Source organism: Myxocyprinus asiaticus, chromosome 44 (genome assembly GCF_019703515.2).
Source record: "Myxocyprinus asiaticus isolate MX2 ecotype Aquarium Trade chromosome 44, UBuf_Myxa_2, whole genome shotgun sequence".
In the NCBI taxonomy this organism is placed as follows: Eukaryota; Metazoa; Chordata; class Actinopteri; order Cypriniformes; family Catostomidae; genus Myxocyprinus; species Myxocyprinus asiaticus.
Window position 1 is genome coordinate 36,227,377 of NC_059387.1, and position 27,716 is coordinate 36,255,092.

General features: G+C 40.2%; 1 protein-coding gene across 2 annotated transcripts in view; it reads left to right on the plus strand.

Moving 5' to 3' along the window:
• Positions 1 to 27,716, plus strand: part of LOC127434176 (serine/threonine-protein phosphatase 4 regulatory subunit 1-like) — a 34,389-nt gene that overhangs the window by 429 nt on the left and 6,244 nt on the right. The window contains exons 3-17 of one of the 2 annotated variants that reach the window (XM_051686724.1): positions 1,030 to 1,165; positions 1,920 to 2,026; positions 4,560 to 4,702; positions 4,778 to 4,924; positions 5,432 to 5,539; positions 5,867 to 5,932; positions 6,697 to 6,855; positions 9,729 to 9,856; positions 9,959 to 10,575; positions 11,909 to 12,051; positions 12,218 to 12,316; positions 12,400 to 12,585; positions 12,818 to 12,979; positions 25,849 to 25,949; positions 26,099 to 26,219. In XM_051686724.1, the coding sequence (XP_051542684.1) occupies positions 1,030 to 1,165; positions 1,920 to 2,026; positions 4,560 to 4,702; positions 4,778 to 4,924; positions 5,432 to 5,539; positions 5,867 to 5,932; positions 6,697 to 6,855; positions 9,729 to 9,856; positions 9,959 to 10,575; positions 11,909 to 12,051; positions 12,218 to 12,316; positions 12,400 to 12,585; positions 12,818 to 12,979; positions 25,849 to 25,949; positions 26,099 to 26,219 (2,423 nt within the window). The remainder of the gene's footprint in view (positions 1 to 1,029; positions 1,166 to 1,919; positions 2,027 to 4,559; positions 4,703 to 4,777; positions 4,925 to 5,431; positions 5,540 to 5,866; positions 5,933 to 6,696; positions 6,856 to 9,728; positions 9,857 to 9,958; positions 10,576 to 11,908; positions 12,052 to 12,217; positions 12,317 to 12,399; positions 12,586 to 12,817; positions 12,980 to 25,848; positions 25,950 to 26,098; positions 26,220 to 27,716) is intronic. The other variant, XM_051686725.1, reaches the window with a different exon arrangement.

Sequence of the window (27,716 nt, forward strand, 5' to 3'; positions counted from 1 at the left end):
TTGTGAGTGTGTGAGTGTCTGTGTGTGTGTGTCTCTCTCTCTGTCTGTCAGTGAGTGTGTGTGTCTGTCAGTGTGTGTGTGTGTGTGTGTGTGTGTGTGTGTGTGTGTGTGTCTGTCTGTCAGTCTGTGTGTGTGTGTGTGTGTGTGTGTGTCTGTCAGTCAGTGTGTGTGTGTGTGTCTGTCAGTGTGTGTGTGTGTGTGTCTGTCAGTGTGTGTGTGTGTGTGTGTGTGTGTGTGTGTGTGTCTGTCAGTGTGAGTGTGTGTGTCTGTCAGTGTGAGTGTGTGTGTCTGTCAGTGTGAGTGTGTGTGTCTGTCAGTGAGTGTGTGTGTGTGTCTGTCAGTGAGTGTGTGTGTGTGTCTGTCAGTGAGTGTGTGTGTGTGTCTGTCAATGAGTGTGTGTGTCTGTCTGTGAGTGAGTGTGTCTCTGTGTGTGTGTTGTGTGAGTGCCTGTCTGTGATTGTCTGTGTGAGTGTTTGTATGTCTGTCTGTCTGCGTGTGTGTGTTGCGTCTGTCTGCGTGTGTGTGTGTGTTGCGTCTGTCTGCGTGTGTGTGTGTGTGTGTGTGTTGATATAATAGTGTTCCAATTCATGTAAACATACAGCTGATCATGTGTAATGTGGTGGTACTATGGTACAGTGACGGTATCAGATGGCACTGAATGGCGTGTTCATATACCATGGTCAATGTAATTACTGTATATATTGTATGTTTTCTCTTTGAGGATATATATACAGATATCTGCCCACAGCACATATACAGAACTGCCCTGACATCATCAAAGTAAACTAAATATATAAGACTCACATTTCCTCTTTGTTCTGAAACAGTTTGACAACTGTGTATAAGTATGAAATCTGAAATTATAGTCATCTTTATACATCAGAAAGAATGTTACATCACAGATGGACAGAATCAACTCTCATCTGATGTTGTTTTCTGGCAGTTAATATTTTGGTGCAGTTTTGAAAGAATGATGTGGTGTATAAGTACTGTTGCGATGCTCTTGATAATGACATGCGTCTCTGTTAGTTGGTGTGGATGGATACGGCTCGGACTCTGACAGCATCATTATACCTTCAGCGCTGGACTTTGTGTCTCAGGATGAGATGTTGACTCCTCTGGGACGACTTGATAAGTACATCAGTAGTGAGAACGTCTTTAACAGGTAAACTTGTGTCACCTTGTTTGAAACTCTCACACTGAAAGTATGGCTGTGTTGGGAATAACATACTCACATACTACTGTTTCTATGCAGTGTACATTGTGCATATTTCTGTGTGCTTGCATTGCCCGGATGATCTGCTACATTTGCCATAATATGTGCAGTATACAGCCAGAGCACACTGCATGCTCAGCTGGAGCTTTCAGGAAAAACAATACAGATGGCAATAGTGTAATGCACATGTAAACTTTATAAAGTACTGTAGCATGTAGTGTTGCCTACTGCAGACAAATGTGCAAAGGAAAATCAATTTGTGGTATTTCTTTTAATAGTTGACTAGTTGGTGCAGAATGAGTCCTTGATTATTCGTGCACATCCCTACATTTAAGACATTTATTTTCCAAATTGGATTAAAATGCAGAATAACTTTATTTCTGGGATTATAACTGATGCCACTCGCTAAAATTAAACATGGAATGCAATGAGGTCATACTGTCCTCTTTTGTTAAAAATAAAATATATTCACAGAACTCAATTTGAACACAGCCCATTTCTCTCGACCTCTTCAATAAATTATAATCTCACTGCTGCTGGATGTGATGTATTTAGTGATGGAGGCTCTGGGGTCAAGACCTTTAGTTGCCATGGACACTGTAACTACCACACTACTAATCTATGCACACATATGAGGCATACGCAGGCTGTCAGACATGTGTTCTGTACCGTGTGCTGATCATGTTGTTCATGTGTGTTTCAGGCAGATGGTGGCACGCAGTCTTCTGGACACACTGCGAGCGGTCAGTGAGGACGAGAGAGAGTGTGTGTGTGTGCTGGAGAGGATAAACCGACTCGCTGATGACTTGGGTACAACTGTTTATATGTTTTTATATATGTATACATACTGTAGTGGAGCCCCTTAGACAAGGTTCCCTCGTGTCCTGGAAATCCTGGAATTTTACAGTATAGTTTTCCAGTCATGGAAAATGATAAAAATACCTAAATGTCCTGGAAAATAATTATTTGTCCTGGAAATGTTTTTAGTATAATAAAACTGTTTGATTGTGCCGCTAACAAGGTTTTTGTTACAATTTTGTAAGGGAATCTCAGTTGCCTCCGCGTCTGAGACCGTCAATCCGCACATCTTATCATGTGACTTGTTGAGCGCGTTACCGTGGAGATGTAGCACGTGTGGAGGCTTCACACTATTCTCCGCAGCATCCACGCACAACTCACCACACGCTCCACCAACAGCGAACCACATTATAGCGACCATGAGGAGGTTACCCCATGTGACTCTACCCTCCCTAGCAACCGGGCCAATTTGGTTGCTTAGGAGACCTGACTGGAGTCACTCAGCACGTCCTGGATTCAAACTCACGACTCCAGGGGTGGTAGTCAGCGTCAGTACTCGCTGAGATACCCAGACCCCCAAGTGTGATTATTAAATTTAATGAAATAAATATATAATCTGCATGTGCAGCGTGCTTCAAAATGAATGTGTGAAGTTGGCCGCTCATACGCTGAAAACACCTTATCATGTGCATCACACGCGCTCTGTGTGTAGTAGATGACGGTGAGCAGAGCGCTCTGAAGTGTGCAGCACATACAGACTATATATTTCATTAAATCACAGATTTAGGGGGTTTAATAATCACATCATGTAGCAAACTGTTTATCTGGAGGTGCAAATTTGCCGTCAAAAACATACAGAAACAACAAAATAAAAGCTTGATTTAAATGGATGCGTGAAAAAAGGTAATGTTTAATGCAATTAAATAATAATAATAATGTAATAAAGCAGTATCTCACATGATGTTCTGTTGTGCAGCACTAATATCTCCAGTGTTGTTTCGGATTGTGCTGTGAGGATTTGAAATGCACTTCATTTGATAAAATAATGTTATGTTGAAAAATGTAATTCATTCAAATCTATTTTTATTTTCAGTTTTAACAAATTCATTTGTTTAGACGCCATTTTGATGATAACATTTAATTAGACCGTTGTATACGGAATACATTTTTTTTTTTTTTAAACTTCAATTACCACAATTTTAATGACCTCTCGTGTGTTTTTGCTTGAATATTACAACCGTGAGACACATTTAATGTCCTGGAAAACTGTGCCTTGAGAAGAGTGGGAGCGCTGCCTAGAGGTCAGGGAGGACATTTCTTTTCTGAAAAAGTTTTGCGTTCCCTCGCAATTATTTTCAGGTCCCTCGCAAAACGTTTTATTCATCCTGTATGAAAAATGTACATGGTTTTACCACAGTAAGCATAGTTTAACCATGAAATGTGGTAAAACAGTAGTCATAACACAGGAGAACCAAAACCATGATAATACAAATCATGTATATCAAGTATTCTGCAAAAAAACATGGTTACTACAATTTTACTGTAGTAACACAATGTTTATTTGTGGTTCAGGTACCATGATTTTAAAAACCATGACTTACACACACACACACAATATCCTGATAGTAATTAATCATAGTTTGACTATTGCAAACCTGCAGTAACCATGTTTTAAAAAACAAATTAACCATGGTGTTATATGAAAACTAAGCATGTTTTTGGCAGAATCACTATGACTTTTATTACCATTATATTTTTCTGTTCTATTACTTTGGTTGAACTATGTATATCAGAGTTAAAATAGGGTTACTGTAGTAAAACCATGGTTAATGTTTGCAAGGGAACACAAAACTATTTCAGAAAATAAACTCCCTCCCTGTCCTCTAAGGGGCTCCGTAGAAAGTGTTTTTCTTGAGAATAAAAAACTGGACTATCACACCTGGAGTCGTGAGTTTGAATCCAGGGTGTGCTGAGTGACTCCAGTCAGGTCTCCTAAGCAACCAAATTGGCCCGGTTGCTAGGGAGGGTAGAGTCACATGGGGTAACCTCCTCATGGTCGTGATTAGTGGTTCTCGCTCTCAATGGGGCATGTGGTGAGTTGTGTGTGGATCGTGGAGAGTAGCATGAGCCTCCACATGCTGTGAGTCTCCGCGGTGTCATGCACAACGAGTCACGTGATAAGATGCGCGGATTGACGTCTCAGAAGTGGAGGCAACTGAGACTTGTCCTCCGCCGCCCGGATTGAGGTGAGTAACCGCGCCACCATGAGGACCTACTAAGTAGTGGGAATTGGGGAGAAAAGGGGATTAAAAAAAAAAAGAATAAAAAAACTGCAGGCACAAATTAATGAATATATTTATATTTATTTGTGCCTAAACACTGAACCAATCACTCCTGATTGAACATTGCTCACGTGTTTCCAGTCATGTTTTTTATATAAACAAAAGGCTCCCCTTCTGTGATGTAGGAGTCTACAGTATTTGATCAATCTCATTGTGTTTCTGTTGATGTAGTTTTAAGTGTCTAAATGACGTTTATTCCGCAGAGCCGACGGTTCGAGCAGAGCTTATGGAACAAATCCCACACATCGCAATATTCTGTCAGGAGAACAGACCCTCCATTCCGTTCGCTTTCTCAAAGTACCTCTTACCCATCGTCGTGAGATACCTCGCCGACCAGAATAACCTGGTGAGTGTGAGAGCTTTCTATAAAACTGCAATCATTTATTTAGTGAAGGATTTTAACTGTATTTCCTCCTGTAAGGTTCGTAAGACGAGTCAAGCGGCGCTGCTGGTTCTTCTGGAGCAGGAACTCATCGACAGAGGAGACGTGGAGAGTCTGGTGTGTCCCATGTTAGTGGACCTCACGGCTCCCGACAGCAATGATGATGTCAAAACAGAAGCCATGGCGGTGAGCGTCTGTTCTCAGTCTCGTTACCAAACACTGCAGGAGTCTGTTTCGCTTGGGGGGGGCCCATATCCTCAGAAACTGACCTGCTTTTATCTATATGTTACAAAATTACCTTTCAGCGGATATACACTTTTAAAATGTTCAGAAATGTATCTTCTGGGAAAACTGACAAAAAAATACTGATGATGACATCATCTTGCATTCAGGGGTGTCTGCAACTTTTTGTCCAATGAAATGCGCCCTAGAATGAGAATGTCCTTCCCTTTAAAACCATCTGGCAGTAGCAAATCACGGTTCATAGTTGTGACATAAAGTAGAGGTTACATCGGATATTTAAAAAGAGATCAGCCCTTCTGTATGTCCTGCAATGACAACACCGGAAAGAAAGCTGCAGTCATTAAGTGATGTCGAGGTCTTTGATGGCGTATCCATCTGTTCCTCATGCGCTCTGCGGCTGACAGGATTTGTGAGTGTTTGAGAGATTGCATTTGTTTTTTGTTTTTACAGATTATTTGTAAGATGGCACCGATGGTGGGCAAGGACATCACAGAGCGACTCTTTCTGCCACGATTCTGCGAGATGTCCTGCGACTGCAGAATGTTTCATGTGCGCAAGGTGGGTGATTCTGATTGGCTTATGTGTAGCAGTTATAAACGGGAACTAAAAATGGCTCAAGGAACGAAAACTGAAAATGAATAGAATTTTTTGCAGAATGTAAATGAAAACGGGTACAAACGAAGTAATTGTTCTGGAGTGAAAATTTTGTTTTTAAATGCTAGTAAACGTTTATAACCGGTTATCATTTGGAAAGGAGGCTGCAGAACACCGGAACCGGAACGAAAAAACACATTTTCTACTCGGAACGAACCGAAACATTTAGTTTTTAGTTCCTGGTTAAAAAGAAGTCTGTCCTCATTGGCTGATCTCAGATGTGTTTGACAGGTGTGTGCAGCGAACTTTGGTGATATCTGCAGTGTTGTTGGAGGAGAAGCTACAGAGGAGCTGCTGGTATGTTTCATACAGGGGAAGCGGGGCTAGTTGTCACAAGCGCACTGCATCTCAGGAACTATAATGTTTAGAATCAGTCTTAGAGGAGTTAAAGTCCATTTACACAAATGTGTGTTTTCTCTACCAGTAGTTTTTTTATTTTGTGTGAATTAATTCTTCTAAAATAAACTTGCAGTATAATGTTTTCATAATAGTTGTTGTTTAAAAAGTGAACACAATAAAAGCACACACATAAGTTTAATATAATGAAGGTAAATTTTAACCATAATATTGAACTGCGTTCTTGGGACAAAAGCATTTTTCATCAATTTCATGTCAAGGCAAGTTGTGTTTTAGCTCATTTTATACATTAATTTAATACAAAACACATTTGGCTTATTTTATACAATTCATTAGCTGGCCAAAATTATGGTTAAATATTTTTTTGTCATTTACCTTCTGCATTTTCCATCTAATACAAAGATCTAATATCCATAAAACAATTAAAGTGTATTTTTTTCCTGGGCAATAATGGTGTCAATTTCCAATAGATTTTATTTAGTCATGACCTTAAAGTTTGTTTTTTGTCTATACAGAAATTGCCTTTCAGAAATTAACCCACACTGAACACAAACATACTGTTTAGTGGAGTAAAGAGACAACTCACTGTCATGTGATTGTGTGCAGGGTTGATGATGTCATCAGCTCAGTGATTGTTTAATTGTTGTTCTCTTCCTGTGGTCAGAGGCATGTAAACCTCTTCCTCCCTCTTGTTTCCTGTCCAGCTGCCGCGGTTCTTCCAGCTTTGTTCGGATAACGTGTGGGGCGTTCGGAAGGCATGTGCGGAATGTTTCATGACCGTTTCCTCAGCGACGTCTCCTGAAGTGCGGCGGACAAAACTCGCATCTCTGTTTATCAGTCTGATCAGCGACCCCTCGCGCTGGGTGAGTCACTGTATTAGATTAATCAGGATGTAACACAGTGGAATTATGTTTATTGTCCTCCTGAGACCCGAGTGTGTCTGCTGTGCGCATTTTCCATTTCCCTTTTTGATTTGTAACTAGTAGACATGCTAAAACAAATATAGAGCAAATAGTTTTCCTATAAATGGAAAGACAGCAGGAGTAAGTTGCGAAATTTTAAACAATACCAAGTTATAGATTTTTTAGAAGTTATTAGAAGTTTTTTTTTTTTTTTTCATCAAATTGTTTGTGTCCAGAAGTGTTGATTATTCATATTTTTGAGACATTACGGCTGATTTTCTGTGAAGCTGCTTTGGAACAATGTGTATTGGAAAAAGCACAAACGATTGATTTACAAATGATTTAGTGAGGGTTTTGTGTTTTGGTAGTTCGGGTAACAGACGCAGTCTCTATATGATATTTCGGTGATACAGTCTCTATGTGTTGTAGTTTATGTGACCTGTGTGACATCTCAATGCAGCTAGCAGATGTTCGGATGAGCCAGTTTGTCTGCTTCCTGACCTGGGCCCCAGTTAGTCAAATACTATCATTATTAAGACTATGAGCCAAATTACTAGAGAGGAGAGCGGCACCTTCCCTGCTCTCTCTTTAGCAGGTCAGGTCTACCCCAAAAACTCTTCCAATTGTCTATAAATCCTATGCTATTCTCTGGACACCACTCAGACATCCAGCCATTCAGTGACACTAATCTACTATAAACCTCATCCCCACAATGAGCATATTACAGTGTCTGACATCATTTTTGCAAGTTCACACACATCTTTAACATTATCTCTAGTGATCTCTGACTGGCGAAGCCGGACATTGTTAGTGCTGACATGAACAACAATTTTAGAAAATCTATGTTTAGCATTAGCCAGCACTTGTCAATTTGATCTGATGTCAGACGCTCTGGCACCTGAAATGCATTTAACAATGTTGGCTGGAGTCTCTATTTCCACATTCCTTACAATAGAATCACCCATTATTAAGGCTCTTTCAACATGATTATCAGTAGGTGCATCACTGAGTGGGGAGAATCGATTGGAAACCCTAACAGGAACAGGAGTGGTGTCACTTTGCTGAGCGAGTATGCCGCCGAGACGTCACCCAAACGCCCTGCTGCGGGGGCTCTAGAGCTGGAACCAAAGTGTGTGTGTTGCTCACTGTACTACCCGCATCCAAAACAGTATCTTCCGGCTTCTCTTTCTCACTGACCTCCACTAGTGTTTGGATGCGTGTCTCTAACTCATCTCCGTCAGCCTGTCTAATTCTTACATTTATCACATGTGAATCCCTCACTGCTGACGGAAGAAGCTATAGTAAACATGTGGCATGCAACGCAGGAAGAAATAACATGAGCGGGTGCCATGACTTACCGCAATTATTTGTTGTTGTTATGGTTGTTCTTGAGCGGCGAGGGTTTAAGATCGATGCGGTTCCTAATCAGCAGATGTTTTAGTTTGATGCAATAATCCGTGTAAAACACAGTGGAGAAAATGAATGCACGCAGTCGAGGTGCGAGATGTAGACAAGTGGGAAAAAGAGAAAAAAAACGAGAGAAACGGGTGCGCGTGGTATAAAACACACAGATGAAACAGTAGAAAAGCGGTAAAATGGCAAAGGATAAAATTATGAATGTATAAGAATATGAATAAGCAGGCTAGCAAGCTACAAACACTCGTGCAGTGTGCCAACAGGAAGTCAACAGGAACAGGAAGTCATAGAAAGCATTTTACCAATCAGAAATTATCATAATTAATTCTGATTCAAAGTAATGTCCAGCATCATCCGATCACTGTCAATCATGTTAAAATAAAATGATACATTATAAATTCTGAATCTATGTACTGATTATCATTGTCACATGTCTGTCAAACATGTTGAGTGATCCAAACATCATCTGCAGCCTGAAACTGAACTTTGGATCAGATTTTAGGAGTGAATGCACTTAACTGCATAAAGAGCTATAGGATGCTCCCTTGCTCCCTATTTAGTGAATGACTTAACCTCCAGTGTGCTGTCTGTCTGCACTGGTCTCAGAACAGTTTGAAATGCACCTTATTTTCATCCTAACTCCATATAAAGCCTCTGAAAGACACATTTATCAGCTTTTGCATGAATACATTTATTCTCAATATGAAAATGTACAGTAAATATAGGATTTCTAATGAAAAACAGTTGTCCACTATAGTGTACATTGTGTTTAACAGCATGACGTTTCGCAATAAATCGCTCATGTTTAAAATGGCATATCGGATGAAACTAGAGACTCTACTCTTTTGACTCAAACAGGTTTCAGTGTAAAAATGTAATGAGGTTTCTTACCAGATGTAGTTTTGTTAGAGTTACTCCCAAAGACAAACTCCGCTGAGATCGGCGCCATGTTGTTTGGTCACATGACTCTGTGCGTCTAAAGTTTAACCCTTTACTGACAGCACAGAGTCACCTGAACTGAGATCAGTCAGTTTAAATTAAATTAAATTATGTGCTACGTATAGTAAAGCCAAAGTACAACGTGTGGGGCATGTGGACGTGGGGTCACACGAGGTTAAAGGGCTAGTTCACCCATAATGAAAATTGTCATTCTTCTGTTGAACTCAAAAGGAGATTTTTAGCAGAATGTTCATGCTACTCTTTTCAATACAATGAAAACATACAGTGACCAGGGGCTGTCGAGCTTCAAAAAGGACAAAAAACAACATAACTGTAGTCCATGTGACCAGTGCGTAATATAAAGTCTTCTGAAGTCATATGATGGTTTTGTATGTGGAACAGACTGAAATTTCAGGTGTTACTCACTGAAAATGTTTTGAAGCGTTTAAATGGTCAAGTTTTAATTATGTGTTAATCAGGTGCGTCAGGCGGCGTTTCAGTCTTTGGGTCAGTTCATCTCAACGTTTGCCAGCCTGAACAGTAACGTGGGTCAGTACTTCAGAGACGCAGGCGGCGAGGGCGACTGGAGCGTGACACGCACGCATAGGTGAGACGAGTAAGTGACGGACAGATGATGACGTTTAGTAGAATCAATATTCACTCACTGATGACTCGTTTGGTCTTGTTTGTTTCTCGATCTCTCGTTTAGCGCTAACGCAGATGCTGCGACCAGCTTGTCCTCTCACAGCAGCTCGCAGGAGATGTCTGCGGTCTGTCCGCAGCAGGACTGCATTTCCCACAATCCCTCAGTCTGTGAGGAGCAGGGCGGAGCTGATGTGGGTGAGGAGGGTGGAGGTGAGGAGACCGCAGACGTTCTGACGGACGACGAGTCATGCTGCTCTGCTTCTTCTGATAGTCCCGATTCTAAGTGCCTTCCTGAAGAGACCGAGCCTTCATCTGGACCCGTTGAGGAGCACAACCCACCAACCACAGCACTAGAAGAGCCCTCGGCCTCTCCTGAAAACCCCACAGCAGACGAGACGCCAACCTCCCCTCAGGTTCTCCAAGAGAGCGTCTTTAGTTCTGAGGAGAACATCTCTAAAGCTTCAGGTCCGTCAGCAGTAGAGCAGAAGATCCCTGACCAGGAGATGTTCAACTCTTTCCACTACTGGAGGACGCCCATCCCTGAGATCGACCTGGATCTGGAGCTGATGGAGGAGGAGAACCAGCCGTCACGTCTGACCGCGGCTCCAGCACTCGGCAGGAAACAGCTGGTGGAACTCATCGAGAATCTGGAGCCGCATATCGATGACCCTGATGTCAAAGGTGAGCAGAGCTGCCCTCTTAACCACTGCGATAAGATGGCAGATTTGAGATGGTTGTTTAGTCGTTTCATATGTTTAGCAAGATCTTTCTCAAAACAACAAGATCTAATCTGATTGGCTGGTTTCATCAGTCCACCAGAAAACTAATTTCCCACTTTGCCACAATGAGCACTTCTGAGGAACATCTAGTCACTGGATTTGACAAACGTTCGTCATCACATAACATTTTTGAAACAAGTTTTGACTGAGACACCTGGCATCAGTTAAACTAGATATACGTGAGCACACCTGTACATTTCAGAGTTCTGTTTATGAAAAAGTTGGACATTTTAGATGGACAGAAATTCGATGCACATTTCCCGCTATAATTTGCTTGGTATTTTCTGTATTGTCTCTTGTACAAATGTGAAATCACAAATCTCTTAAGCGGCTTACAAATGACTCGCGACGAGCAGTATCAGGTGTCGTTTTGCGCTCCAGGTGACAAGTGTGCAGGTGTGCAGAGTAAACATTACAAACATGTATTTGGAGAGGACAAAAAAGTCCTGGCAATTGCTTTGATACTTTCATTGCAGAAAGTAAAACGAGGACTTGTTTTCGTTTATGTTTTAGGAAGTTCCTGGTGAATTTAATGAGTGGTCTCTGGATGCTCTGAAACAATACAAGCGACTTGACATTACATGTACTGTATATCAGGTTATGGCCAATGAAAATGATTTAAGTTGTGCCTAGGCAAATTGATTACATTACCTTCCATTTTATACATTTAAATTGGTTGCACACAATGAAATTACGTTGTGACAAAAAAATCTAAACTTGTTACATTAGCTCATTTTAAGTAACTACATTTTATGAGGAGCAAAAAGGCATTTTTTGAGTGTATGACCATAGACAAACACATCTTGAATATATGAGCATATCCAAATACTGTGTTGTATTTACACATAACAGTTTGTCCAGGTCGTTTTGGTCTTCAGAAACAGTCCTGCAACAACTCTTAAGATCACCGCTGGAGTTAAGGAGCTTTGTGTTTGGAAGGAAATGAGCACAGGAAGTTGCAAAAACATTGAGCTAAAAAACAGAACAGAGCGTGATGGAGAATGTCAGCACTAGAGCATTCATGTCATGCTTTTTGTTCTGAAGTAACAAGTTTTGACATGCATTTTCCTTCTGGCTGTACAGATGAGTGGAGAGATCTCAGCTCACACACAGCTCCTTTATCACAAACGGTTACGTGCGAGCTGCCACGAGTCCAAAACGCTCACGATAACAATCTGTGATTTATATGAACTAAGCATGAAACAGAAATCTCTGCTGATGTGTTTGTGTTTCAGCACAAGTGGATGTCCTGACGGCTGCTCTGAGAGCTTCAGTTCTGGAATCGGGGCTTGAAAACTCGTTCATGGAGCCTCGACCGGCCCAATCAAATCCCTTCAGCTCCCAGCACATACATGAACTCCTCCGAAACGAGACGCAGGTGAACATCACACACCTCTATTTATTACACCTGTCTTAGCTGTGTTTGTGTGCAGAACTCAGACGATTTGTAGCGGGGTAAAATTGCTTGTCGATTAGCGGTAAGTGATAACGGCAGACATTCACGTCACTTTCACACTGTGTGTGTGTGTGTGTGTGTGTTTCAGAGGCGTGACTCCGCCCTGCAGGTGACCCGTGATGATGATGACTCGGATGTGAGTGACAGCAGCGTGAATCCTGAAGATGAGCACAAATCCAAACATCAGGTGAGACTGCAGTCTGAATGATACTTTAAACCCATCATGCTCTGCTCTGACTGTGTGTGCATGCATATATACGCTCTCTGCAGGACGTGGTTCCTCAAGCATTACTGGATCAGTACCTGTCCATGACGGACCCGTCTCGCGCTCAGACCGTTGACATGGAGATCGCAAAACACTGCGCCTACAGTCTGCCCGGCGTCGCGCTCACGTTAGGACGACAGAACTGGCACTGCCTGCGAGACACGTATGAGACGCTCGCCTCCGACATGCAGGTCAGTCGCGCTTATTCCAGAGTTAAAGATGAAGTTTTGAATTTGAATTGTTAAAATACTAACCCTAACCCTTGAGTTAAAAAACATTTGCAAAAAGATGTAGTACTGCTTTTCAATGTGTTATGTTGCTCCTGAAGCTTAATAAGAGCGTCGTCATGAGTGAGATTGCACAAAGTGTGCGATCAGGGGTTTGTTTCCTCTAATATCTACATCTGCTCTTCATGTCTGTCAGTGGAAGGTGAGGAGGACGTTAGCGTTCTCCATCCATGAGCTGGCTCTGATTCTGGGTGATCAGCTGACAGCGGCTGATCTGGTGCCTATCTTCAACGGCTTCCTGAAGGATCTGGATGAGGTTCGGATCGGAGTTCTCAAGCATCTCTACGACTTCCTCAAGGTGTGACCATCAGCCTTTGTGCCATCATTCACAAAGTTCTACACATCACACACACCTTTCATGTTCATGAAATAAGTAATCAAGGAGACAGATATTTGGGGCCGATATACATTTGCAGTAAAAATGATAATTTTAGTGTCCAAATTTACACTAGCAAACTCCGACACAAAATGTCCTTTAAATGCCTATGAAAACCGTTGTCATGATGTCTCGCAGTCCGGATCCCGTATTTGTTCCATCCGGACCACGAGACATCATGACAGCGGTTGCCTATGACGTTAATGTTTCTGCACTCTAATCTTTCAGCGCTACATCTTTGAATATTTTTCTCTAACACTAAACACATTTCATTAATGGCCTTTCGCACTCCGCACGCATTGCTCTCTCCTCTGCTGTTAGACACACAGACACATGCTTGAAGAAACACACTTTATTATAATATTAAGAAGTTAGAACAGATCGGGGGTCTGGGAAGCTCAGTGGTAAAGACGCTGGCTACCACCCCTGGAGTCGTGAGTTTGAATCCAGGGTGTGCTGAGTGGCTCCAGCCAGGTCTCCTAAGCAACCAAATTGGCCCGGTTGCTAGGGAGGGTAGAGTCACATGGGCTAACCTCCTCGTGGTCACTATAATGTGGTTCGTTCTCGGTGGGGCAAGTGGTGAGTTGTGCGTGGAAGGCGTGAAGCCTCCACATGCGCTATGTCTCCGCGGTAACGTGCTCGACAAGCCACGTGATAAGATGCGTGGATTGACAGTCTCCGACGCGGAGGCAACTGAGATTCGTCCTCCGCCACCCGGATTGAGGCGAGTCACTACACCACCACGAGGACTTAAAAGCACATTGGGAATTGGGCATTCCAAATTGGGAGACGAAAAAAAAAAGTTAGAACAGATGACAGAAAAGCCGTCTATGCGCTAGGGATGCACCTGGATCGGTATCGGCTCTGATACTGACGTTTTTAAACTGTTTGAATGAAAAGTGAACTGATGTCTTACAAATAAATTGAACAAAAAAGAGATCTGAATCCTTTAAAGTCCAGATACAAGTAAAAAAAAACTTGTACTCATCTACTGATGACGTAGACTGGAATTACTGTTAATTTTGCTGCTACATTATCCAGTATACTAGTTAATAATCAAGTGTTTCTTAATAAGCTTTACATTTATACTGAAATAATGTGTAGTTAGAGGTTTGTGTTTCTTTACATATTAAACAGTACTCCCAATTAGTTCCACACAATAATGTGAAGATATTCTAAACTGATTATGCAAAAAACAACACTGTTATCGGATCGGAAGAGAAAAAGTGGTATCGGTTTATCCCGACTGTGCGCATGTCTGACACGCTGTTTGTCCGGAGGCGTGCAGTCATGTGGAACACGCTTATGTAAAGGGTTCTCACTCTCTTTATTTCAGTCTTCTGAATTTTATTTAGCAAGAACAGTATCATCTATGAGAATGATGAAAATGACCTCAGACATCTCATCTCAGGAGGTGTTTTGAGTTCAGTTCACTTTATTTCCACAGAACAGTTCATTGTGAACGCAACTCTGCAGCCTATACATCTGTGATTAAACATAAAATAATACAATCTCGAACCATGAGTTATATTTCAGTGATTATTATCATCATTATAATTATTATTTGTACATTTATAATTGTTTTTAGATCTTAATTTGTATTAGTAATTTTCCGCCTGTTGTCATGGATACTTGCGTGACGGTAAATGGAAAGGTGGTTATATATGATGATTATTATTATTTTTTTACTAATTTTAATTGCTTTTTAATTTAGTTTGAAGTGCAGTTGAATTTAGAAATGTCTTTGCTTCAAGTTTTTCATTTTTTAAATAAATTAATTTAATGTTCAATGTAAAATCACTAAAGCAAGAATATTCACTGATCCCTCAGCTGGGGGGGTGATGATGTAATTGGATATTGTGATATATATATATATATATTGTTTTTATAAAAATATCGTGAACACATTTCTTGCATATCGCCTAATTCTGGGAGGGAACAAAACTAATTTATTCACACACATTTAAAGTCATTACCCTTCTGAAGCAGCTAAACTGGGTCCTGAAAGGTAATAAAACACCAACATTAAACCCGCAACAACCCACATTAAGTGATGTATTTGCCCGGACGTTGAAATACCCGACCGGTAGAGAATGCATGGATAAAGTAGGTTCATGGCCAGAGAGATTCACAACTGAACAACACACATTTTAATTGCACTTCATGTTTTTCAGTTTCATTTTAATTTTTAGTTAAAATAAATAAAAAGTAAAGTTAAAAGTGAAATCAAGCTGCCTTGCGTTATTGTGTAGGCTATTGCTTAACGAAAATTACCCCATAGTACCACTTAGCATCTAACCAGCGGTAACACGGTTAGTCGGTTTGAACGTGAACACCGCACCGGTGTGAAAATTATGATATTATGGCAAGTCAAGTATCATAATGTTTATTGCAACTTCAGTATTAGGGGTGGGTAAAAATATAGTTTTTCTGATTAATCGTGATCTTCATTTGAACGATCTCAATATCGATTCTTAAATCCCAAAATCGATCTTTCTCTCAATGCTCAACCCTCTCCTACAATAAGAGGAAATCACTCACATTTGCAACCCAATTTCACACTATGCGACTAAAGTGAATATATTTGGCAACTGGCTGGTAAATGTTTAGATTTCACTGCAGTAATTGTGTAGTTTAGTCGTGAAGCAGCGAGATCCTTTCACAGCATGTGGAGAGTAAAAGTTGTTCCGTGTAATGTCTGTCCAAGTCGAGATCCACGCAACCCATTATTCATTGAATAATGTCTCTTTTAATACCCTTTCTGTTCTTTACAGTCTGTGGTTGATCAAAAACAACTACAAAAAAACAATTAATTCTAATCATGCATTGCACAGATGAGATAAAGCCATTCGAGTCCTCTCTAGTTAACATGCACTCATTTAAAGGTGCTGTTTACAAAAATGCAGTTTTTTGTTTTGTTAAAGAGACGGTAACGATTTTAACACATGTTCAACAAATCAATTTAAATACTTATAGTACAAATTATGCAATTTAACAATAAATATGTAACAAAAATAATTTATGAAATATAATATCTTATTTATTGATTGAATACTTTTATTTGTTCATTTTTCAAAAGCCAAAATGTGACCAAAATGATGAAAAAGTAATCAAATATAATTAGTAAAATTAATATTTTACTAATGTACCAAGTTAAAAGGTCTCCTGTATAATTAACAGAATTAGCTGGGAGATGATTTATTTTATATGTCAGCAAAAGGGATTTTATAACTGAAATAAACCCACATGAATCGATATTGAATCGAATCAAGAGCTTGTGAATTGGAATTGAATTGAATCGGGAAATCTGTATCAATACCCAACCCTATTCAGTATCTCCATTCCTGCCTCTGAAAACAGCTTGTCCTCCCAGTGATTCATCTTTCTCTCGCACCTCTCCCCCATGAATACGGAGTACAGTGTTGATTGGCCATTTACTCGTGACATATATCCAATCCGATAATACTGTGGACGGGACATTGAGCCAGACTACAAGCAGTAACCTTTCAGAGAGAGGCGGTGGCATCAGAGCCAACGGAGCGCATTTTAAAATTTATCGGCAATCAGATCAGACAAAATAAAGATTCTGATAATTAGAAAAATTATGAGTATCGATCCGATTATCGGCCTACCTCTATTCAGTGATGTTGAGTCTTAAGTTTGTGTCTTCAGTTGGAGGTTTATCACATCTCAAGTGTTTCATAATCTCGTCATCAGGGCGTTTCTGTTCCTTGTTTTCCTGTGGCATCAGGAAACAGCACTGCAGACTGTGTGTAGATTATCATTAGTTGTGTTCACAATGGAATACTGGTATACTGTGCACTATACAGTATATAGTAGACTGTAAGTAAGAGATAATCCACGGTACAGATGTGCAAGACTAGTCGACTAAACGGTACTGATGCTGCTAGTTGACACTGGAATTACTAGTCAGTCACTATTTTTCCAGATTAAACTGTTCAACATTTTTACACATTTAAATTTGGCTTTATATTTTTACACAGGCTGTGCTTAAATTGCTGTCATGTTAATGTTACATTTTGAATGTGATTAATAATACAATTATTAAAAAAGAGGATATTTGGAGCAGACACAAAGTTTCATTTCACCTCAGGCTGCACATGCTTCTTCCCTGTTTCATCTGTGGTGTGCCATTTGTTTTTTACATCATAACTGTTGTTGTTTGGGGGTCTGGGTATCTCGGAGAGTATTGATGCTGACTAACACACCTGGAGTCGTGAGTTCGAATCCGCCCGGTTGCTAGGGAGGGTAGAGTCACATGGGGTAACCTCCTCGTGGTCGCTATAATGTGGTTCTCGCTCTCGGTGGGGCGTGTGGTGAGTTGTGCGTGGATGCCGTGGAGAATAGCGTGAAGCCTCCACACGTGCTGTGTCTCCGCGGTAACGCGCTCAACAAGTCACGTGATAAGATGCGCGGATTGACGGTCTCAGACGTGGAGGCAACTGAGATTCATCCTCCACCACCCGGATTGAGGCGAGTCACTACGCCACCACGAGGACTTAGAGCGCATTGGGAATTGGGCATTCCAAATTGAGAAAAATGTAAAAATAATAAATAAAATAACTGTTGTTGGTTAATGTTCTTAATCAAACAGCTGTCATATTAGAATATTAGTTAATGCACATCATGAAATACGCAGAACTTTTCAGTGCATTTTTTCATCTCGTTGATTTGGCTTACCTGTTAATTATTTTCAGCAATGTCCTGACTGATTTATTAATATGTTAAGTAACTTTTACTTGGTAAATTCCATTTAGAACAATGATCATAATCCAAAGTGCACACGTCGCTGATAAATGCCTCTTCAGTGGAGTTTAGTGTCTGATTTGGCTGTTGGAATAGATTAAGTGTTTTAAATGGGTCGCATAAACACGATGTGTTTTGACTGTTTTCTAAGGGTTCTTTTTTAGAGTAGTCGACTCAAATTTAAGCCATTGATTTTTGCTGCACATATTTTAACAGTGTTCGTACAAGGTGCTTGAAGTACTTTAATTTGGCTTTTTAAAATTTAAGTCCTGGAAAACCCTTGAAAATAGCAAATTTTACCAAGAGGTGCTTAAAAAGTGCTTGAATTATAGAAAAATGTAAAATGCGTTGCTTAAATAATTTAATAAATGAAATGTATTTATTTTGGGAAAAACATGACGACAGACCACTAGACCAAGCAGTGCATAGACGGCGATGTCGTGACACCTGTTACTTTCGGCAGCGCTGTTCAGAATGGGCCAATCACAATCAAGTGTTACTGGAGGATTTTGAAAATATATATTTTATAGATACAGCTGTGGCGATTCAACAAGTATGAATCCATGCAACTATCAGTTTTAATTACAATTTACTCACCAGAGTGAAAATATTATATGAGATGTAAAACATTTTGAATGATTTGAATGCAGATCAATGGAGGATTCAGTTTTGTGTGCCATCTAGCGCCCCTTTGTGTCTCACAAAATAGGTTATTTCTGACAACATTTGGGTCAATATCAAAATATGTTGACAAAGTCATGTCCCTTGACTTTAGTCATGAAAATGCTTTCAAATAAAAGGTATCGTTCTATAACCTAACCTTTAATGATATGAAATGGCTTGACTCTGTTTTGAATTTAGAAAATATTTTTGAAATCAATTGCCTGGAAAAAAAAAAAAAGAAAAAAAAAAGTCCTTGTCCCCTTCATCTGGTACACCACTTCTATGACATGTACAGTTATTTGTGTGTTTATTTTGTACTTATTTTTAATACAAGCATTAGTGCAAGGCCGAACAAGTGTGCAAAAAAGCAAAACAAAATAATTATTAATAATTTGAATAATTTAAAAAGAATGTTTGTCCAGAGCCCTGTGACGCCATGCGAAGGGCAGACATGTGAGCGACGAGCTCTGCACACTTTGCTAATTTTTTAAAATTATTTTCATGATATAATGCGGTGAAATTCGATACACCCAGTTACACGTTTGCTGTTTGAGGTAAACATGGCAAAGAAGTCAAAATCCTCGGGCTCGGGAGACATTAAAAGACACTAACAGGTTTAAGATGAAAGCCCCGACAGGCCTGTGGACCGGGGACTCGATTTGGATGGCGCGGCGGGAGAAGGAATCCAGCGTCAACTGTCCAACATGTCAGTGATGTTGACGAAGGTTCTTGCGGACTTGGAGGATCTCGCTGTAATACGTCGATCAATTACGGCGATGGAAAGAAAAATCCTCTGAGCTAGTCACAAGAGTGACTGATGTTGAAAAACTTACTTGGAGTCATCAGAGAGGGAATTAGCCGCTAATCCGCCCCGTGACCAAAGTTGATTTGGAACGTGTTCTTGAAAAGCTTGAAGATCTTGAGAATAGAAGCCGCAGGAATAATGTTTGAATTGTTGGAATTCCCGAGCATGATGAGGGCAGAGATATGGTGAAATTCCTAGACGAGCTTTTCCTGAGTCTGGGGACATTTTTGAGATCATCCGATAAAGATCTTGTGTTGCGCCAGGCGAGGAGCAAAGGGAAGCTTTCTTGGAAGAATTACAATATTTTTTTGTTCCCGGACTTCGCGAACTCGACGAGTGAAACGCGATCAGTTTAAGGAATGCGAGAAACTCTTACATCAGCGGAAGATCACTTTTGCTCTGATGTTTCCAACGAGACTGAGCATAAACACCAAGGACGGCAGCAAAGTATTTACATGTCCCAATCAGGCAATGTCTTTTATTGAATCAATGGGTGAGTAACCATTGGGTGTTTTTCTTGTGAGTGGATTGACTCACTGTACGTACTCTGGCATTCGGAGGAAGCTGGGTGCCATTTTTGTTTCTTTTTGCGTTGGCTCCGCCGAGCGGCTGGAGTTTGTTTTGTTTTGTGGATTAACACTTTTCCTTTAAGAAACTTTTGCATTGACAGAAGATCACTTTTACAATGAAGTTCCTGGGCAGATTGAGAATAGACACTACGGATGAACACAAAATATCTACATGCCCACACAAAGGATGTCTTTTATAAAGTTGACGGATTGTAAATCATGGGATATACTTTTATGCGGCCTCCAAGTGAATTGACTCTTGACCATCCGAGGACCGGGATGCGTGTTTCGTTTCATTTTGTGCTGGTTCCGCCTAGCGGATTGGAGCTTGTTTTGTTAAATAACATTACTTCGGGACAGTTATGGATGAATCTGTCAGTTTCTTGTGCTTATGCCTCTTGTTGGCTGGAGTATGATTTGTGGAGTATTTTCGTGGGACATTGGAATGATGATTATGTCATCTGCTGCACTCATCAGCTGGCTCACTGAAGATTAGTTTGTCTGACCGAGTAAAATGAACGGCTTTATATCGGCTGGAATTTGTTTTGTGGAGGAACACACCTTTGAGACAATTCTGTGAATGAGTCTACACGTTATTTGTGTTTATTCTGCCTATTGGCTGAGGTTTGTTTTACAAAATATTTGATTTTATGTAATTTTACAAATTTGTGAGGCAAAATTGAGCAATCCGATGGCAAAGTTGTCGCGGGGGCTCTCGTAGGCGTTCATGGACTCTTTGAGTTTAAAGGGATTGTCGCTGGTTGGCGCTGTTGTGCGCGGGGTTAAATCGCACGTTTTTCTTTTTTCTGTTTGTTTGGTTCGGGGGGAAGTTCGGGGTTTGATTGTTTCACTAATGGGGAATGTGGTCTGTATAATTTTGTTTTTCACACAATTTATTTTTCTATTATATCAATATGTCAAATGTTAATATGAGCGGATTGTCTCTCTCCACATGGAATGTAAATGGGTTGGGGCACTCCATAAAAAGAAGGAAGGTTATTTATTTTTTTAAACGTAAGAAATTTGATATAGTGTTTCTTCAAGAAACACATCTCTCCCCGCAGGAAGCTGAAAAATTTGGGAAGATATGGGGTGGACATGTTTTCTTTAGTGTTGGCTCAAGTAAGAGCAGGGGTGTCATTATATTGATTAATAAACATCTACAATTCAAATGTCTCAAACAGTTTAATGATAAATTAGGAAGAGTCATTATTGTTTTAGCAGAAATTCAGGGGCAAAGGTTGATTTTGGCTAATATTTATGCACCTAACGCTGATGATCAGGGCTTTTTTATAGATCTTGAAGGGATGTTGCAAGCCGCTGGCACCCCTCATGATATAATATTGGGAGGAGACTTTAATCTATTGATGGACTCAGTTCTTGATCATAGTGAAGCAAAAGTGTGCAAGCCCCCTAGAGCAACACTGACGCTTCACAGGATGTGTAAAAATCTTGGTCTTACAGATATTTGGTGACTTTTGAACCCGTCTGGTGGGGACTATACATTTTTTTCATCAGTCCGTAAGATTTATTCTAGAATAGATTTTTTATTTATTTTTTGATAGCATAGTGAAGTCCTTCATTTGGAATGGTAAGCGTCCCAGATTGCATTTTAATAAGTTACATAGGCCGATAGACAAAGGTGGGCTAGGCCTACCCAAGATTTAGTTTTATTATTATGCATTCGGTCTCAGACATTTGGCTCATTAGTCGCTTCCACCTGAGAGAGCCCCTCCCTGATTTGTTATTGAACAGGAAGTTCTTGCCCCTGTTTCACCATTTCAAAGACTTTCTATCAAACTAATCGGAGAAGTTAAGTTACACCCTGTTATCTCGCGTTTGCACTCGGTATGGACTAAAGTGTCCAGATTGTTTAAATCGGACATTTTTTAAATGTTGCCTCGAGCATATGGCTGAACCCAAGATTGTGTATTGGCAAGTCCCCTTTCTGCTGGTCAGAGTGGCTTGTGAGGGGGGTTAATACACTCGGTGACCTATATGAGAGTGGAGTGTTGAGATCGTGTGAAAACTTGGTCCAACATTTTAGGATTCCCATATCTCAGTTTTATAGGTATTTACAACTGTGCCACCTGCTTTGTACTATTTTTGGGAGTAGCACACACACCCCTAAGGAGGCAGATACTCTGGGAGAGGTGATTACTGCTTTTAGAAAAGGTCATGAGGCATCAGTGTATTACTCCCTGCTAATTCACAGTCTGAGGGACGGAGCTTTAACTTCTCTCAAGAGATTATGGGAGAAAGATTTAAACTTGGTATTGGAGGAGGGAGTGTGGGCTACGATTCTTAAAAACGTTAAGTCTGTATCTAGTGATGCAAGGGTGCGTCTTAATTCAAAATTTTGCATAGATTTTATTGGACCCCCTCTAGACTGTATAGGCTTGGTCTTAAAGACACACCCACCTGCTGGCGATGCCAGTCGGAGGATGGAGACACAACCCATGTCTTTTGGTGGTGTGTCGAGATCCAGAAATTCTGGTCGAAGGTTCATTTTTTGTTTGTGGGGTTTAAATGTTGATTTATATAATATATATATATATATATATATATATGTATATATATATTGCATTTCATTGTTATAGTATGATTTAATTAATAAAAATGTTAATTACAAAAAAAAAGAATATTTGTCTCTTAATTTCATGTTATCAATGTTAAAAAAAAAAAAAAATTGTTTTAAAATTATTTTCAGAGGCTGCTTAAATATGCATATAGTGATTTATTTATTTTTTTCCCAGCATGTTAAAAAGTTATCACATTTTAACTGTAATATTTTCACACTAAAATATCTGGTGTTGTACCCCATTGAACCCTCAAAATTTGGTGTTGTACCCCATTTAACCCTCATTAGTGTTAATTTAGTGTTAACTTGCATCATTTGTGAAACAAAATTAAATAATAAAAGATCAACAGTCAAGTTGTCCTTTATGAATATAAATAATGTCAACATGTTACAAAATATTTACCCTCAGCATTTATGGGCAAAAACTGAACTGAACAGGAAGTTTCAATATTTTGTAAGTTGGAAAGTCACATTTTTTTGAGAATGACCCATTTGCAGTTTAGGTCAGTTCCTCTCATAAATCTGTTGTGTGACTTCAGGAAACATGAAACACAGCACATGAGTCATATGGACTTGTGTTTACAGACACAGTTATTCACTTCTGTTGGAAAGTGAAGTGTGTTTTAATGAACACACTACAATAACACATCAATTTGTGTTGTTATCTAGATCTAACGACCCATAGATAAACTTAATAATTGGAAAAAAAAAGAATAATTTAAAAAAAAAAAATGTACATGAGTTTTTGGAGACCAAACACTCTTTAAAAACTCTGAGAATTTGATTGCACAATCCTGAAATAATACTAGCATGAAGTATTATGCAAATAAAATAGAAGAGTTGGTCATATTACATTTATTCTTTGTCATTTTCACATTTATGAGGAAAAACTGGTGTTACAGACTTGACAGTTGTAAAAGTGACACACTTTGTTCATGAAGAGGGGAAAAATATCCAAAACGCTTTTAAACCTGCAGACTTTGACCTCTGAGACATTGGTATGGTATCCATTAAGGCTGCACGATTGATTGAATTAAGGGTTAGGGTTAGGGTATGAAAGAGGGTCATGACACTCCTTTTTTATCGTTTCATTATCTTCCCCTTTTTTTTTTTTGCATCAAAACAGTCATAATTTAGTAATATATGATCATTTTCCACCCTGTCTGAAACTCTCGGTTTTAAGCTCTCTGGCCCTTTAAGACTTCAGTGTAAACGCCCACTGTTCTGATTGGCTAACATCGTGCAGTCCCTCAAATACAGCCATATTTGAAACTCAATTAGCATTAGGTTAATCCTAACCCATTTCAGGGTTAACACATAACGCATACCCAACACATTTCATCTGAATGTATCAAAATGTTCACTCAAACACAGCAACTATCAAACAGTCATGACATTTGAAACATTTGTGAATGAAACGGTTTACTCACGGGTCCGGTAGTGTTTAACTGCCCCATCCTTCAATAACAGATCCTTTGCAAAGCTTGAATCATATTGTGACTGGTTCACAAGCAATTCTCACTCATATCAGCCGGAAACACATTAAATCCACGCGGAAATGTTCTGAATACGCAAACATAATTCAGTCTACAGCAGAGACGCTAGTCTTCACATCTCGCATCATCCGTGTTTGTTCCCACACAGAACGGCATGTGTTTCTCCCAGTGGCAGCAGCAGAATGAGATGCGTTTTAAAAAGTTGCACTTGTACCACTCTTAAAACACGGCACACATCGCCAGAAACGATTTAAAAATGATCAAAGACGTCCATCTAGTGCATGCTTACAAAAGACCAACAATTACAGATGGCACAGACGGGTGCAAAAACGGTCCAGGACGCCTTCAAAACAGCACAACAGCAAGATGAAACAGTATGGAGGTCTCCTTTTCAGAGTTCTAACTTGACATTGCATCTTTTTAAAGTGGCGCAAAATGCATGCTAATGGTCATCTAGTGCATGTTTATGTAGAAAAACATTTAAATCCAGATATGTAAGTCACCTTTGGTGTAGATGAATCTCCCATGACAGGCCCTCTCTCCTCTTCACCTGTGACTGAATGTGAGCACCAGTGGGCGGGGCCAACAGTGCAACGACGAAAAAGAGGCGTTGATGTCTTGCTGAAGAGGCAGTCACACGGAGATGTATTTGGTCCTTGTAACGTCACAGTTCCACAGATTTCAAATGGCTCGTTTCTGGAGCCTGGTTTAAATGCTGTTTTTCTATTAAAGAAGAAGTTTTGAGTTCTGAAACTTACAGTATGTTTTTTTTATAGTGCAATGACCTCTGATATGTCAGAAGATCGACCCCTTTAAGAATGAAATTGCGATATGGCCTTGCATGATTACTAAAGTGCAGAACTTTGCGTTTTATAAAACAGTCTGCATTCAGCGCTTCAGTCAGTGATGTGTGATTGAGCAGCGCCCTCTAGAGTTTGTAAGCGACTTATGTTGAGCAGGGCAGCAATATTAGATGATGTTTATCATATTACAATTTAAATCGTTTTGTCTTGTCTTGCCGGACAGTGAAAAATGCATTTAATAGGTCCTGGTTTCCTTCTCTACACATCCGTGCAAAACAGCTGAATGTCAAACCATACTTTCCTCACAAGCCTTATGGGTGCTTAAGGGGAAAGTGCAGGTGCATTCCTAATTATCTTCAGGTCGAACTCAGTAATACAGTGATGAACACTGGTGTCTCTTGTTTTGTGATGTGATTGTTAATCCCAGCTCTGAGACTATATTTGTGTCCGGAGGTTTTTTGAACAGAGGCATAAATCTCTGTCAATGTCTCATTACGGAGGACAGCAGAGTAAGCGCATTAATATAGAACGGATATTTAAATTGAAACTGACTGGAACTGCCTGTGTATACTGTTTTAATGCATGCATTACATCCAATTAGAATGAGTATTCAGACAGACCATGGTATAAAGAAAAATAGCATGTGCAGTAATATGCAAAAATTAATTCAAACACTAGTACGCGGCATGGTCACATGACCTTACTATATTACATGTTTAATTCAGTAATTTAAGGTATTTTGTGTTTTCATCCAGTTTTAAGGATATTAAACTGCCTTAATATTTGATAGTCTGATCATATGAGTCAAGAAAGAAGTGTTTTGCAGATATTTCATGCATACAGAAAATTCTCAGAAATTCTTGTTGTACCTTTACAGCCGTGACATTAAAGAGCTTGATTTGACTTGCACACTGTGCACAGTGCATATAATGCTAGTGTGGTATTCCATTCATATCTGTAATGACAGATCAGGCCCTGCTGTTGAACGTAGTGTATCAGTCAGGTGATGTCACAGATTGGGGCGGAGTCACAGCTTGTTTTGGAGATGAGGGGGGTGATGTGTTTGATTCTGCAGTGCTGTGATGTTTTTCTCTGTTCTTCTTGCAGCTGTTGCATCAGGACACACGGCGTAAATATCTGTACCAGCTGCAGGAGTTTCTAGTGACAGACAACAGCCGCAACTGGAGGTTCCGCTCGGAGCTCGCTGAGTACGACAGACACCACATTCATTCATTCATTCATTCATGGCTTCATTTTATCAACGATTGTCCTCATTCAGCCAGAACACAATCTCACGGTCTATTTGTGTTTGTGTGTGTGTGTGTGTGTGTGTGTGTGTGTGTGTGTGTGTTTCCAGGCAGCTGGTGTTGTTGTTGGAGTTGTACAGCACTCAGGACGTTCACGATTATCTGCGACCGCTGGCCTTCTGTCTGTGCACGGACCGCGTGTCGTCTGTCCGGTGGACGTCCTACAGACTGGTACTGACACCACACAGCATGTGAAGTTTAAGGCCCCATGTACACCATGCATTAACATGCATTTTCGCTGATTGGATTGCTATCGGATAGCACTTGGCCACATTAAATGCCATGTGTGAATGTGGCCAAGATGCACTGTGATCGGATCATTGTGATGTGTGAAACCAGATTCGGAGGTGATCGGAGACGGATTCCGACCACATTCAGTGGTGTAATGCGGATACAGCTATGCAAGTAATTAAAGGGATAGTTCACCCAAAAATGAAAATTCAGTCATTATCTACTCACCCTCATCTTGTTTTAAACCAGAATGACTTTCTTTATTTTACACAAAGGGAGAAATATTGAAAAACATTTGTGCTCAGGGGGTCTGGGTATCTCAGCGAGTATTGACGCTGACTATCACACCTGGAGTCACGAGTTCGAATCCAGGGCGTGCTGAGTGACTCCAGCCAGGTCTCCTAAGCAACCAAATTGGCCCGGTTGCTAGGGAGGGTAGAGTCACATGGGGTAACCTCCTCGTGGTCATGATTAGTGGTTCTCGCTCTCAATGGGGCGTGTGATAAGTTGTGTGTGGATCGTGGAGAGTAGCATGAGCCTCCACATGCTGTGAGTCTCCGCGGTGTCATGCACAACGAGTCACGTGATAAGATGCACGGATTGACGGTCTCAGAAGCGGACGCAACTGAGACTTGTCCTCCGTCACCTGGATTGAGGTGAGTAACTGCGCCACCACGAGGACCTACTAAGTAGTGGGAATTCGGCATTCCAAATTGGAGAGGAAAGGGAATAAAAAGAAAGAATAAATGTTGTGCTCAGTGATGTACTCTGGTTCATATAAATAAGGCTGGGCATAGAAATGCATCTGTTCATTGACTTCAAACTCTTCAGACATGTTTAGTAAGTTCGGTTCTCTGGTTTGTGTGTAGCTGTGTTGTTTCTCTGTTTTTTAACATCTCTGGTGGTCTGGTTGTACCAAAACAAAGTGAGTTTTTGCTTGAACACCCAATCTCACGAGTGGAGGCAACATAAGTGCTCTCGTGCACAGGATAGCAACTGAGGATTTTCACTCAATAATACATTAGATTTCGGTTGTTTTTCACCAAACCTCATCGTAAGCTTTCAGAAAAATCATGAGTCTCATAGAATAATTTATTAGACTTCCGAATTATGCTTGAAGAGGTGGTCACCATAAAATGCCATTGTATGACATCACTGAGCACAACATATTTTCAAAATTTCCCCCTTTGCGTTAAGAAAACGAAAAAAGTCAAATGGGTATAGAATAAGATGATTTTCGTGTGAACTATCCCTTTAATTATGTTGAGGTTACGCTACAGTCATCTGTTGTTAAAGTGCTGTGTTGTGTGTTCTTGCCTTTTACCGTTTATTCTGCCATCATGATGTGAAGAACACATACAGACACCGCCTGAACAATGAACAATATTCCATGAATTATTCTATCAGGAAACACTTATATCTCGACTCTCTCCTGTT